At 40.5% G+C, this 15,964-nt stretch overlaps 1 protein-coding gene across 1 annotated transcript in view; it reads left to right on the top strand.

Moving 5' to 3' along the window:
- dnah2 (dynein, axonemal, heavy chain 2) overlaps positions 1-15,964 on the top strand; it is a gene marked incomplete at its 3' end in the record, with an annotated part of 134,062 nt that overhangs the window by 77,356 nt on the left and 40,742 nt on the right. The window contains exons 33-40 of the mRNA XM_079449974.1: positions 189-292; positions 1,444-1,633; positions 1,712-1,892; positions 2,004-2,131; positions 6,560-6,712; positions 7,310-7,435; positions 9,471-9,689; positions 11,713-11,830. Coding sequence (XP_079306100.1) covers positions 189-292; positions 1,444-1,633; positions 1,712-1,892; positions 2,004-2,131; positions 6,560-6,712; positions 7,310-7,435; positions 9,471-9,689; positions 11,713-11,830 — 1,219 coding nt within the window. The remainder of the gene's footprint in view (positions 1-188; positions 293-1,443; positions 1,634-1,711; positions 1,893-2,003; positions 2,132-6,559; positions 6,713-7,309; positions 7,436-9,470; positions 9,690-11,712; positions 11,831-15,964) is intronic.

Here is a 15,964-nt window from a genome sequence, read left to right as displayed (position 1 = left end):
AAAACTAAGCTTTAAACACAAAAAATCCTTTAACAGGGTTTTTAAACCGCCAAATATTGACATCTGACCTGTTTGGTGAAAACCTGTGGTACAAAGTCGAATTTTCTATTTTGATATTTCCATTGAATTGCCCAGAAAGCTACATGTTTACCATCACTGCTCTGTATGTGTCTCTTCTCTGTATGTAGGATGTGGATGATTGCATCATCAAACAGACCAACACGCACTTCCGCTACGGCTACGAGTATCTGGGCAACTCAGGTCGCCTGGTCATCACCCCCCTCACGGACAGGTGACATATCAACACGATTTCAACACATCTGCATTCGCAAACCCTTACAGAGGTTAATATAACTCTGGTGTAATTGTGCACCACTCACTCCCGCTGTAGCAGCTACAAGTATAGCCCAGCAGAGATATAATCACAGACATGCTCATATTATTATGTGACTCACAGATTATTAGACATATCAATATCCTGTCCCGTGTGCCTGTCAACTCCTGGGTTTGACTGATGTGATCAGCGGGTCCTAATGATCATTAACAAGTGCTGATGCTGTTATCTGACTTCAGCCGTTACCCAAAGAGACAGATCGTGTCATTAAGCGTATCGTTCAGCATCTCGCCGCCCTCATCAGCAGAGCAGAACCTGCCGCGAGGTGAACAGAGACGCATTACGAGGCAGACGCGGATTCCACTCCAGATGGCTCTATGTGATAATATAACAAAAATCTTCTTCTATGAAATCCAGCTGGAAAGTGGAGTCAGGAGTCAATGGGAGATTCTCTGCTGTGTGCTTTTAAAGGCAAGAGAAAATGAGCGCAGAACGTGCCTCCAGTGAAATGAAAGGAAGTAACTAATCCGGGTTTATTATGATGAGAGGGTGACATACTAAACCCACTCAAGGACATGGGCAACATGCTTAAGCCTGTCTGTGAGCATTCTTTAATGGACGTGTGCGCTGTGGAAGGATCTGACTGCCGCGTGGGTGTGCTTGTGTGTATCTGAGTTTGACACAAGGCCATTTGTTATCAAATGGTTAATTTCACAAAACGTACAGTGTATGGTACATTAGTGACCACAAATGATGTCAGGAGCGGGCATGTTTATCCAATATTTGCATTGAATGCCCCTCAGGTTTGATTAAACCATCAAAATATTAGATGTATGTTGCAAAATGGACTAAACTTAGTTTAAAGTATTTATTAGTAGACTAAAGTTATTGGGCAATGAAATAACAATTTACAGCATGTATCCGATGCCATTACACTACAAGGGCAGAAGCTTTGCTTTATAAATTCCCAGCAGACACAACAAACCATACATACAGTATGTTATATACTTTACACAAAAACAACACAAAAAGAAAGACGTTTTATTAAAGTTCCTATATGTGTACATTGCGCATTGCAATGTGTGTAAAGGTTTTGGTATTGTGTGCAGGTGCTATATGACTCTAACCACAGCTCTGCATCTACATCGGGGTGGTTCTCCTAAAGGTCCCGCTGGCACTGGAAAAACAGAAACGGTGAAAGATCTGGGCAAGGCTCTGGGCATGTATGTGATAGTGGTCAATTGCTCAGAAGGCCTGGACTTCAAATCCATGGGTCGCATGTACTCCGGTCTTGCTCAGGTATGGATCAGTGCACGTGATAATGTCCATATACCTACAATCCAATTGGTTTGAATGTGCACTTTTTTCATTTTCTAGACGGGCGCATGGGGTTGTTTTGATGAGTTTAATCGTATAAACATTGAGGTGCTGTCCGTGGTGGCTCAGCAGATTCTGTCCATCCTGTCTGCTCTTTCTGCTGGGGTCAACAAATTCATCTTTGAAGGAAAGCAGATCAACTTAGTATGGTCTTGTGGAATCTTCATCACCATGAACCCAGGTACTGGAATGGGATGTGTTCTTGTTGTGTTTCTCGCAAAACTGTTGCATATCTTGTTGTTTTTCTCTGTGTTTGTGATCCTCATTTGTTTTCTGTGCACTTGTTTCGTAGGCTACGCTGGCCGCACTGAGTTGCCTGATAATCTGAAGTCTATGTTTCGGCCGATCTCTATGGTGGTGCCAGATTCCACCCTCATCGCCGAGATAACTCTCTTTGCAGAGGGTTTCAGTAACTGCAAGGTAAACACACACACTTTCCTCAGCCTCCTTTCTAACTCTTTATATTTAGTGTGAAAAGGTTTTATTCAGCACAAGACTTGACACAGAGCGATTAATGCCAGTTCAATAATTTCAAACAGAAAAGAAGAGTGTGAGTACTCCTTTTTGTGACAATTTAAAGATTTCCTTATAGCATTGTGAGGCTAATGATGTTTCCATGTGTGATAAACTTGCTTCAAGCGTTCAAGGTCAAGGTTTATAACACACTCCCTCACATTGACATGACTGAGAAGTCCTCCTCAGTCCACAGGTAATAGCCCAACAGCAGGTCAGATCGCTGGCACATCAGATGTTTCTTGAGTTATTGTGTATGTTAATGATGGACAGGTTAAATGCTGTCATATGTTACGCAGTTGTTTCCAGTCTGTGTTTTGGATTGGTTTGGTTGAGTAGATGTGCATAATGATCTGTTAATGATCTGTTGGGATTGATTGTACAGTAGCTACAATATTGTTATGTTTGTACAATTGTTAGAGGGCACAATTTACTTAAAACGGCAAAATACCGCAATTTCATTCGCCGATGGGAGGGGATATTTCTCTGGGTGTTTTACTATCTACCAAGAGCAAGACAAATGAGCGCAGGGTTTAAGACATGCTTTTTTAAGGTGTCAGTTAATGCAGCATATACAGGACGAGTGCAAACCTTAGTAAATCGTAGTGCCCGATTCCTTTACATACTCTCCATGAAGTTTGCATCTGAAGAGAAAACTCCTACAAATGTATATGCAATAAGGTCAGTCGCAAAAACAGCTGTGTCCACACCTTTTCAGCGCTAATTTTCATTGCGTGTCTCTGGTAAATACAAACGTTGTAATATACACAAAACATTTAATTCAGATTCCGTTTCAATACGAAAAAGAACAATGATAAATCAAGTGTATGATAATATGTATATAATAAGACTGAAAATATCTGCTCATATGTAAAACAAGAAGTGCACGAGTGGTGGGGTGTCATGGGGTGTTCGGTGCTGTTGGGCTGAAGAGCACCCACCAGCAGAAACAGAGATCGGCGCCCTGAATGGGTGTAAATACAGAAAATATAGGGGAGGAAGGGGAGCGGAATCGGCAAAGAACCTTCGAGACGGGAAGTTCAGTGTATGCAGCTGCATTATGAAGAACTAATGTGAAAAATGGTGGGAGAGCAGGTTATTACGGGATATTTGATTCTATTGGAGACTTTCATCTCAGTTGGGCAAACGCATGATGAACCAGCTCCTACACACACACACACACACACACACACTAAGACACTCCAGGGGGCTGATCCTGCCATCGGATTTCCTCCAACGTGTAGCAGGCGTGTCGATTGTGTGCTTATGCATGAGTGTGCGTGCGAGGCACCCGACCAGCTCAATGGCACAACACGTAACGCCAACCCCTTCAAACACAAACTCCTCAAACACACACCCCTGCGGTTTACCAAATCCCTCAAGTTTCCACTGGCTGCCTCCACCGTCTTCTCCCTGCGAGCACGCTCCAAACGGGAAGCCTCATTTGTTGATGCTGTACAGAGGCCTGGTGGGCTGGCAAACGTACAGGCACGGGGAATTGGACTCAGAATTACAAATAATGGACTTGAGATTAAGAGAGCTGGGAAGCGAACCAGGACCAGCCCCAGCCAAGCACAGAATGTCAATGGCAGATTTGATTGTCCCCGCATAGTCGGCCCTCTTCCAAACACCACTCTGCACAGTCGATACAGCAGAATCATCGTGTGCTGCCGAGAGAGAACTATTACCTTCACAAATGAAAGGAAATGGACATATCAATGCTGGGCCATGTCAGAGAGAGGGAGAGAGTGCTGCTCTGACGCATTGGAGTGTGCAGGTCTTGGAGTTATGAGCCATAACTGACAGCGAGATGGCCGGCCCCTGTGAGCCCATAGTCTGCTCAGCCTAGCGTGACGTTGGCGCGTGTTTCTGCTTGTGGGTTTCCAGAAGTGCTGGTGTCTATGTTAGACTTTTATGGTGGAGAGGGAGCGGACATGGTTGCCCTGACTCACACACTTTGACCATTTTGTAATCAGGGTGATATAAGAAGTTTGTAGCTTTACTACGACCGCACCACTTATAAACTCATTCCAATATTGCAGTTGAAATGTTGTTTTTACAATCCCGTTTTGACTAATAGACTTCGTCGGCATAGCTGGAAACGCCCACAAAAACATCATATCCGTTTGTGCCCTGGGGGAAAGCAATCCATTACAATCAAAGGGTGGAGACCTCGTTGGGCACGTAAACTTAGCTCTTTATAATGATTTAGACAGATTTTTACTCGGTGCAGTGTCGAAAAAGTTGCTATGTGGTATTCTGAATCTCTAATAAGTATTATGTAGTATATATAGTTTTATATACTTTGGAGAAACCTGACCAGTCTAGTCCCGTCCTCCTGCATCGCAACCCAAGGAAATTTCTAATTCATTCTGTGATTTGGTCAATTGTACCTCAAGTTTGGGATCGTTCTTGTGACTGATTATTATGTTATTATTATCTTTCATGGAGTTACTTTTGTAGTTATAACCATAAGAAGGCTAAATCATAAATTATTTCAAGGGTCAGTGTGATATATTAATGCTTTTATGGCTCTTAATTGCCATACTGAACTGCCATTAGATTAAAATTATTAAATACATTTCTTTACCACTGATATCAAGCATCAACATAATAAAAGAAAATTCTGTGTTCTCAGTTTAACGCTGCTCTGAGCCACGTTAAGCTGTTTCCTTATAATGGACTTCTATGTGGGAAAGCGTCACGAGCTACGGAAATGTACCAGTGAGCTTTTGCAATACCAGAGTCCGCAGACTAATTTCCAGTCGTATATGGAGTTGTTTTGGCTCAAGGAAGTGCTCAGCACTGTAAATAGGATCTGTTATATCGATTATATATTACTTTTTTATTTAAAAAACACACCATTTGCCGGCCAGAAATCCTTCTTTACCCAGTGTTAAAGGAGCCATTCTTTTGCTGTTTTTGAGGGTTTGATTATGTTTTTTGCGTGTTTAACAACGGATGTTCATGTTTTAATTAAAAAAAACGCTTTATGTTTCACGTATTTCAATTGTATTGTTCACCGCTGTCCCTCTTCTAACAAAACGACTGGATTTCTTCAGGTCTATAGAAACGTCCCTCCTTCCGAAACACTCTGATTGGTAAAGCAGACCAGGTCTGTCGTGATTGGTTCCCCGTTAAGAGTGTGTGTGTGTGAAGAAGTCACATCCATACTACATCAGCGAGCTTCCGCTTCTCAGGCTGTTGTGATCAAATGTTTACAATCTCTGATAACCAAACACTACTCCAGCGGCTCTTCCTCTTCTCTAAGGAAGGCCTCACCCCTTTTTTGGCGTATTCCCTTGGTTGGAGGTTATAAAAAGGATTGGAATAGTGACATCATATACCCGGGAAGTATGGGAAGTAGAGGGCTGTAGTCCGATTCCATCCGTTCTCTGTAGTCCTTGAAAAGCGAATTCTGTTAAAGACAATATCTCTCTTGGCACTGAACTTTGAGCTTTATCATTTTGCAGGGATTGTTTATGGTCTAACAGTAACGTTACACACTAACTAAAGATTGTAAAGTGGGAACGCCGACTCTGGCGTCCCAAAAGCTCACCGGCGCCATCTTGTGCAACTAGCAAATACTATTCTAAATACTATTCTGAATACTGATGGTTACTGTTATGCAGCTCACAAGGTTTTGAAACACTGCCGTAATCTTTTATCAATGATCATCAGCTGTCACACAGATACCTCTCACCTGCCATTGCCTGTCTTCTGTCTTTTTTTCTCTGTTTTGTTTTCCTCGAGGTAGAAACTCTTTTGATTTCTCGACTTCTGTTCGCAGAGGAAAAAATAATGCAATAAGCATTATTTAATTTGTACATTCCCTCCCCCTCACCCCTCCTCTTGAATGTTTCTCTACCTGTCTGCCTGACAGAAAAAATGACTGTTATATCTCCTCTCATGGTTTCTAGGTCACATTTCGTATTTCCAATAGATTCTAGCGACGTGAACTGAAAACCGTTCAGACACTCTTTACATTCTCAATATACATGGTTTGGTTGCGCCCACTATTCCAAAGAAAATGTTCAAAATATAATAACTTTCATCACCTAGGAAAGCCTTTGACTTTACCTTTTATACCCTATGATATGGTATGTTAATGTTAACCAGTTGGCAAAACCCGTATCTATTATACAAAAGTTTAATGTGCCGGCCAATGAAAAAACACTCAAACTTGCTCTGCGCTCCAAAAACATAATTGATAAGCTGTAAAACATGTCTCACTCTACATATTTCTCACTAAAGGATGATTTCACTTGGAAATATGTTACGGAAATGATGTTTAGCATATACGTGTTTAAGATATTAAAGTTACCTCTCTTTCAGGTGTTGGCTAAGAAGGTCTTCACTCTGTATTCTCTGGCGGTGCAGCAGTTGTCTAAACAGGACCACTATGACTTCGGTCTGCGAGCTCTCACCTCTCTGCTACGCTATGCTGGAAAGAAGCGCAGAGTTTGTCCAGACATCGCCGATGAAGAGGTCTTACACACATGCACACACACACAGATTTTCTATACAGGTGTGACCTGTAGCATCCGGTAAACACAGCTCAAAAATATTCCACTCACATGCACATTATATATACATATCAGTGTATGTTTGGTTTGTGTGTATTTCAATGTCTGTGTGCACGTGTGGAGACAGTGATGAAAACAGCAGTAATTCTGACTGAGATGGGTCACTTAGGCATGCTTCTCTCTGACTTTAATTAAAAATTGATCAAAGGGGACAAAACCTTAAAAGGGAAGTTGAAAAGGACTCATAAACCCCACATGAGTGCTTGTCGCCCCCATCCCTCTTATCTGAATATGCAAAAGGTGCGCCATGTTTATTTAAAGGTCTGTTAAGGGTATGCGTGTTGAAGTAAATGTCATTCGGAAATGGGAAGGCTACTGCTTTTGATGACAGAAGAGCTGGAGGGGCTGTTTTCTTATGTGTCTTCAACCGCTTTTGTGGTTTCTGTCAATTAAGGTTGACATTTGGTCAACGAAACTGCTCTATATTAGCTTTAAAGATCTACTCCCGTACTGAGCTAATTTAACAATGTTTTTTTACTCTCTTCCCCTTTGACCACAGATTCTGCTGATGTCTATGAAAGACATGAACATTGCCAAGCTGACCTCTATCGATCTGCCACTGTTTAATGGGATCGTCCAGGATCTTTTCCCTGCTGTGGAGTCGCCTACTATTGACTATGGAAAGGTAGTACTGTATGTACCAGCGTGCATCTGGGCTCATAATAGACTAAATCTGTGTGTATTTGTGGATGCTCTGACTCATAGCTCTTAAAAGCATATTCTGGTGTTTACCCCAATCCTATTTTGTCAGAGAGCGGCTGTCACACAGGATTCACGGGCTTTCTTTCACTCAAATACTTTTCAAAAGATCCATTAAAGCCCGCGGTTATTTGCCTGCCTGTCTGTACACAACAAGTTTTGTGTTTACCCAGTCCAGTTCTTAAATGCAGATGAAGACCAATGCAGAGGTACTAGTGGTCGCATAGATAATAAATATCTGGACAGGCACCCTAAAATGTTATTTTAAAAAACGGAAAGAAAAACTGATCTGTGTTACAGAGGTCCCTGTATGCGGTAACTTTGCGCTCTTTAGGATGAAGTGTGTTTGGTCAATAGCATCCCCAAACAAAGCTCATGTCATTTGTTGTTCCAGAAATTATCATGTTGGGCTGCAGTGTTTACATTTACACCAAACGATCTGTGTACATTAAAACATGAGGTATAAACCTAAACCTATTTTAAAGGGATAGTTAACAGAGGAATAAAACTTCTATCATTACATACTCACCATCATGTCGTTCCAGAATCGTAAGACCTTTGTTCATCTTCAGAGCACAAATTATGATTTAGGTTCCAAAAGACAGCAACTACCAATCTCAAGGTACGTAAAGTTAGTAAAGACGTTGTAAAAAAAGTCTTTGTGACTGATTCAACATTTTATTTAATGAAGCAACGAGAATACTTTTTGTGCTCAAAAAGCATAAATAACGTCTGTATTTAAAAATGTCCTCTCTTCCGTATCAGTCTCCTTGTGCATAAAAAGTATTCTCGTCGCTTCATAAAAATTAACATTGAACCAATATTGTCATATGGACTATTTTATGATGTCTTTACTTACCTTTACTTACTTACCTTACCTGCGGATTTTCATTGTTTTCTTTCGTTCTCTTCATTCTTTGGTGAATGAACCTTACCTTTAAAGGGATAGTTCACCCAAAAAAGTAATTTCTGTCAACAGTTACTCACCCCCAGATTGGTTCAAACCTGTATACATTTCTTTGCTCTGTTGAACACAAAAAATATTTGCAAGAATGTTATTAATTTTCAGTTCTGGCACATCATCCACTACCATAGTAGAAAGGGAACACATAATGAGATATTTTGAAGAATGTAGGAAAAAAACTGTACTGGGGCACCTTTGACAAACATTAGGTTTTTCCTACTTTGGTAGTCATTGATGTTACACATGATACACTAAATCGTCAGCCAAATTTTATAATTGTGACTGATGTGAAAGATTATTAACATAAAGTGTTTTGAAAAGAAATGATTTACACCTCAATACTTGAATACTTAAGAGAAACTGTCTGAAAAAGAAATGTTATGTTTATGGTATGGTATGGAGATAAAAAGCAGTTTCCTGAACATCTACACAGCTGCTTCCTGCTCCATCTGCAGTCTAGAGTAATAAGGGCAAAAATCAAGCCACAGCACGCACAGATACACACACACACACACACACACACGCACACACTTACACAAAGGAGTATATTTTCTGCTTCCCTGCCTTCGCTCATGCACATTATACAGTGTTTTTATAGCTGTTTTATATCACCCATCGAGGATCTTCCTCTCTAACTTACTCCAGCACAAACGCTTCAGAACTGCTTCCTTCATTTCTCCTCTCCATCTGTTTAACGAGTGGAGAGAGATCTAAGACAGGGAGATAAAATTAACCTGAGAGTTTAGCACAGTTGCTTTAGTGCCTTCAGAACACTTCTGTTTGGTGCAACTTTACTCAGGGGTGCAGTATGAACGGGGGTTTATGAAGATGGCCGCCCACCTTTTGCCAGTTCATTTGTCTTTAGTGCCTCGATGTGATTTGTCTAAAGCAAAGGGCTGTTTTTCCATCTTCGAATTTATGTAACGCTTAGAAACTTCCTGATATAACAAACAAGTGCTAAATGCTTCATTTACATTTTCATTCTCTTTTTCTTTAGCTAAGAGAGGCCATAGAAGCAGAACTTCATCAGAGCGGTCTCCAGGTGACCCGCTTCACAACGAGCAAAGTAATCCAACTGTACGAGACCAAAGATTCCAGACACTCCACCATGATAGTGGGAAAGACGGGCAGTGGCAAGACGGTCACGTGGAGAACCCTCCAGAACGCCCTCAGCAGCCTGCACCACAAAGGAGAGCCAGGATTCAATCTAATACGTGTAAGGCCTCGATTCTTCTCTTGGTCTGGTTTCTTCCCTTGTTCTCTTGCTGTTTGATCTTGGCACGCTATATTGATCATCAGTTTATCACAAGGTTACTCAAAAACATTCAGTTTGGGGACTAAGGCCCGTTTACAAGGTGAATAATAAAAAAAGAATCCTCCACGTCTTTGAAAAGTTTAACTTTCACACGACGGCGTTGTCAAAACAGTCCTCAAGCTTGCAGGTGCGGCCATCAAAGACGTTGCCAATGCCATGACTATTAGTGCACATCTGTTGTTAGTTGTGTATGAAAGCAATTAGACGTGTCATACATTGTTTCCTGCTACTATCATTTCTGTTTAAATACACTTGTGCTGCAATAACAACATATTTATGTTGCAGTTTTTAAACAGTATAGCCTGTATGTCATTGCATTTACTGCCCTTTTTTCGCCCAAAGAATTGTGTGCAAGCCAAGCATAGCGCTTCATCTTTGGAGAAGAGCACATGAGTAACTTAACATGATAACTAACCAGCCGTTAGCATGAAATGAACTTCCTATATATGCGAGTAGTTTCGAGGGCAAAGATCATGCCTCTGAAACAAATGTCTCTGCAGCAGCTGTTTTAGAGCATAAGAGGATATGCCAGCCTTCATTCCCTCATTAGCATGAAAATGAAGCGCCGTTAGCGGCCGCGCTAACTCGCCACCTGATACCCTGACTGCCAAAACAACAGTGTTTCCCTTAAACACCCTTCATTGTTTAGAGCATGTGAAAACAAGGCCGTAACAGTCATCAAAAGCCCCCCGACACACTCTGCTCGTGGGTGTTTTGAAAATGATGGCATAGTCGAGACGGCAGCTAACACTAATTGCCGAGTGCTTATGATCTCGGTCTTGTCAGACTCGGTTTGGCGGCGGCTAAAGGAGCGTCCCTTCACCGCTGTGCTTTTAACACAGCCGTGTTTTTACTCAATTGGCTGAGACTATCTAAATTTGCGTTCAACGCTCATGTTTTTTCTGATCTTTTGTTGTTTTACTCCTTTGAAATGTCTTTATTCTTTATAGCCCCCGTCACGTGTATTATTCCACTGTGGGTAAAAATAGAAAAGTATGGCGGGGGATACAGGTGTTTTGTCTTTAATGATTTTCCTCGAACGTGTGCTGTGTGTTCAGGTGTGATGTGACACACTGCTTTTATACTTTGTTAGTGTTTGTCAAATTTTGTTGTTTAGCTATCAGCTGGATTCGCCCCTTCTGAATTGCACCCAATAACAAGCAATTCTTTTGTCAAGATTGCATACTGGCAAACAACTGTAACTGCTGTATTGCTGTGTGCAGTATGTATGCAGTATGCAACGGATAACTTTGTAGAGTAGACACACTGCAATAATTCTCCCTAAATGCAGTGCACTTATTAAACTATATAACTTTATAAACTATAACTATAATTCCCTTTCCAAGTGACTATACATACCGCGAGGGTCCTCACTGGACGTTCTCCCTCTGTAGCAGTTATTTTATTGTGTGTGCATGTGTACTGGTATTCATCACTGTGTGGGGACATAATGTGTGTGCGTGCGTGCCCCTAACCCCCCCCCCAGTCCTGGCTCTGGTGTGTATCTTAGTGTAAGTACCTGCACCCTGTGTTTGTGATAGTAACTCTAATGGTACATATTTATATATTTATACATTTCAAAGTGCTTTCGCCTCTGTAATTCTTTACAGTTCTGTGGTCCATCTTGTTCGCTCTACTCAAGCTGCATCCTCCACCTCTCGATGTCTCTCTCCTCATTCATACCTGGCTCAACACCTCTCTCTTTGCGTATCTATTTCTGGAGTCTATCTCTATCCCTCCATGCAAACATAACCTCCCCCTGTTTCCTCATTACCTTCGCTCCGTAAAACACACGTCTGAGTCTCCTGTGCATCAGCCTCTAAACACTGATTTCATCTCTCTTTGATTCCTTTTCCTCAGTTGATCAATTCCCTCTCCACCGGCTTTGAACTCTGACCTTTGATCTCTGCTTATGTCCTTATAGGAGTTTCCCCTGAACCCCAAGGCAGTCAGTCTGGGTGAGCTGTATGGAGAATACAACCTCGGCACCAACGAGTGGACAGACGGTGTCCTCTCCAGCCTTATGAGGGTGGCCTGTGCAGGTAGTGACCATACCGACCCAAATGGACCTACTTTACACAATTAGCACTTGATCCAGGTTTAAGTGTGAATGATTTGTGGGTAATACATTTTTAAGGGGAAGAAATGTGTGAATATAATCTTTCAGTAAAATGAGAAGATTTAGCAGAAGATATTTATTGAAAGCCTTTTCGGCCTCTAAAACATCACTTGCGTTTGTGTCTTTGTTTTTCTTGTTAAACATCCTGTTATACTCATCCTGTTATATAACATACGTCATCCGACAGAAGTAAAACGCTCTGTGATCACCGTGCCATGTTGATTTTACAGCCTGTGTTTAGAAATGCTGAGCTGCCAGCTGTTGTCATCTTCTGATGGCAGGTGTTTGTAACTTCAGCTGAAGCACTAACAGACACAGAGGAAGCATAATAAGAAACTGAATCCCGATGTGACGAGAGAGAATTAAAACTGAAGTACAGAACAAGTTTGTAAGGTTTGATTAGTTTGCATCACACCTGGTCTCTACACACAAATCCTCTTGGTTTTCTGTGATACTTAAGATGGCCGAGACTTGGAGTTCCAATAATAAGAGAATCTGTCTTATTCTGGAACAGTGTGTGTGTGTGTGCTCATAGTGATCTCATGTGAATGTGTGTCTATTATATTCTCTTGCCTAGATTCTAATACTGAATGTGATGGGCTCATGCCCCACATTAGTTTCTCCCTAAAGCATGAGCATGTAGCATGAATAAATTTCTCTCTCTTTCTTTCCTCTACAGCAACACACTGTTGCTTCCGCTGACATATATAAATCCATGAAAACATTTTGGAGACCACTTTCGTTCTGTGAACTAGTGACAACATTTCTCCAAAATTCCAAGTATAAATGTATTTTATTTGCAGAAATTGAAAAGGGGAAACATCTTCAATAATTCAAAGAAAAAGTTGTTATTCGTGTTTAAAGGTCCAGTGTATGAAATCAAGCAGTATCTATCGGTGAGATTGCCGATTGGAACCAATGGGTCACTCCACCGCTGGCTTCCGAAGCACTACGATGGCTGACATAGGGCTAAGGTGTTGTCTTGTTTTCGCGTCTTTGCGGTAGTAGATAACGTATTAACGAAACGGTTTTGTCCATTTAGGGATATTGTAGAAACAACATGGTGAATTCCATCCATGTCAAGGGACCAACGGTGTGTCTAAATAGAAATAGCTCATTCTAAAGTAATATACAAATCATTATTTAAGGTCTTTATGCATGTATGCATTTGGCAGACACTTTTATCCAAAGCGACTTGCATTATACTATAAATTTAGATTCTGAGTATGTCCAATCCCTGGGATCGAACCTGTGACTCTGGCTTTGCTAGTTCCATGCTCTAACCACTGAGCTACAGGAAAGTTATGTTTAGTATATTGCATTTCTGTTAATTGAACAACATAATACAAATGTATTATTACATGCATTTTAATGACATGTAAAAATGAACACACGATGGCAAATTTTCATGCATCTTTGCATTCTCTTTTGCTGCGTCCCAACGTGCATCCTTTGCATCCTAAATATTGTTCGAAATTAGTAGTAGTATGCCCCAAATCATAGTATGCTGAAATTAGTTTTCCCAAAGTACCAGGATGGTCAACAACTCACCACGAGAGGGCAAAGTTTAGTGACGCTATACCGCATTAATAAACTTAAAAATGAGATGCTTCACTGAATTAAGTATAAAGCAAATATTAAATAAGAAATGATGACTAAATACATACTTAAATGCAAAAAATTGTATTTTGATGGTATTGTGTCGTCTAGGCCACAACAGCCACTTCCGTTTCGTGTAAGTATGTCCCAGTGCGTGCATACTGTTTTTCTGCACACATAAATAGATACTTTTCCATACATAACAGTACATACTTTGAGGGCATATTATAAGTAGGCGAATTGGAACAAAGCATCAGTCTATCTCATTAATGTTGGGTGACTTTATGGCATTCCTGAGGGTAGACTGTAATTCTGAGGACATAGAGTAATACGTGCAGAGAGGCAGTTTAAAGGTGAAAGTGGAGTGGTATATATATATATATATATATATATATATTTCATAATTTGCGATGAATCTCAATCTGATTTGTGCTGTATGCCTACTGTCCTCTTAACGTGATCAACTAGTCTGTATCTTTCTCTCTCCATCTTTACTTCTGTTGTTGTATCTCTCTATATCTTCTCATATCAGCTTGATCAACATAAGGCTCAATTTCCCGCTACTTAATATTTTTCCAGTGTAAGTTTGGTTTGATTTATTGGCACGCCATGTTACGCATTTCCAAAGCATCTGCTTGGCTAGGGCCAATGTGCAAAGCACCTATATTTAATCCATTATTTAAAGGAAGTAACAAAAGACGAAGTACTCTCACTTTCGGTGGAATTTCATTTTGTTTTGCTCAGAATAGCTTGGTTACCATCACCATGGTTTTATGCCCATTTGAAGTTTCGTATCAGAAACTGTCAAGTGACTGAAGACTGTCCAAAAATTCCCAAAAAGTTTAGTGGTGTGACCTCTATGTGAGAAAAATTATGGGTAGGATTGGGGGAGAGTATTGTATCCCTACTATAGTATGTGAGCATTGGTTCTATGAGAGGTCCTTTATAGAGTATCTAAACTAAACATCTGTATGTGTGATCTATGCATTAAGGACCAGAGTATTTGTCTCTGGAAAGGAACTACATCTGAGAATCCTTTCGTCTTACAACATGTCTCCACCGGACACGGGGTGAAGCGATAAAAAAGAATGCACTAGAACCCATTATAATTGTAATATTTTGTCCACACTGGATGTGGCCCGTCGCGACAATCCCATTGGAACAAGCCGTGTGTGCATCCAGTGTAGACAGTGTTATTAGTAAAAAATACGGTATATTAAAAATATATGTGTTTAGGCAAAGCTCTGCCCTTTGCTGAATGCATCTATTCCACCCTGGACTTCTGCAGTTACTTCAACTTTCTCTTTAAATGTTTAAATAGGCTGCATCAGCAGTACAAAATAAAAGTACATCTGCGGAATGAGTCAGTATGTATTAAAAAGTCATAATAGTGAGACATACTGTAGTACTAGAACACAGCATTCATTGCGGTGTCCTGATAGTGGCAAAGTTGTTTGTTGCTGTGTGCAGTAAATTGAAGAAGTACGTTTCACAGATTTCACTGAACTTTATGCATTGTGTCACGATGAAATACAGCTCCGTCTCAATTTAGTTTTGTTTGCTATATAGGAACAATCATTTATCTTATTCTTTGTATATTTTGCTATGTTTTCTGTGCCTACTTGTTATTGCTATTGCTAAATTGAGTTTGCCGAGTCTGAATTCAGTCAAGGTGGTTCTCATTATTCACAGTGGACAGGTGGACATATCAGGGCTGAATAACATTGCTTCTGTACTTTTGTACAGTTTGGCGTTTAATCATGTTGATCAAATATTCTTTTATTGAAGAGGATTTTATAACGGCACAACCATGGGTCACTTAATTGTGTTCCTGGAATTTAATTGGCTGTTTTTGTGTCCTTATAATTAATGGATATTGGCCCGGTTCAGCGCAGCTTGCATTCTGATGTTCCAATGTACTTTCACTAAATTCTGTGTGCAAGGTCTCAGCTGGGCGTATTTCCCATTTGGCAAGTTCTTGGTTTGTTATTGGACCACACACCTCAATGCCATAAAAAACAACGGCCTCAATTACTAATTGTAATATCAGGCTAATTTTTGTTTGACTCTCTATAGGGTGCTTCCATTTTATGACACAGAAGGTCTTGGAAGATTTTCTCATTCAATTCATTCACTGCAGGATCTATTTTGCCTGTGGACCGCAGTTCGGGACTGATTGTGGTTTTTGTGTGTGTGATAAAGCATTCTGTTTTTTTAAGTTGTAATTATATAATGCACAGTGAACTTAAATGAACTGCATTTAAATAATAATGTCATAGTTATTGTATTAAAAATAAGTTATCTTAAAGGGACAGTTCCCCTAAAAATGAAATTCTGTCATCGTTTACTTACCCTCTTGTACAAAAAAAGATATTTTGAAGGTAACCGAACCAAAGTGGTACCCATTGACTTACATTGGTTTTGTGTCTATACAGTAGAAGTTAATGGGCCCCCCTCT

The sequence above is a fragment of the Barbatula barbatula genome (genome assembly GCF_947034865.1).
Source record: "Barbatula barbatula genome assembly, chromosome: 1".
NCBI lineage: Eukaryota > Metazoa > Chordata > Actinopteri > Cypriniformes > Nemacheilidae > Barbatula > Barbatula barbatula.
The sequence above is the reverse complement of the archived record's forward strand: the minus strand, read 5'-3'. Positions and strand labels throughout refer to the sequence as shown.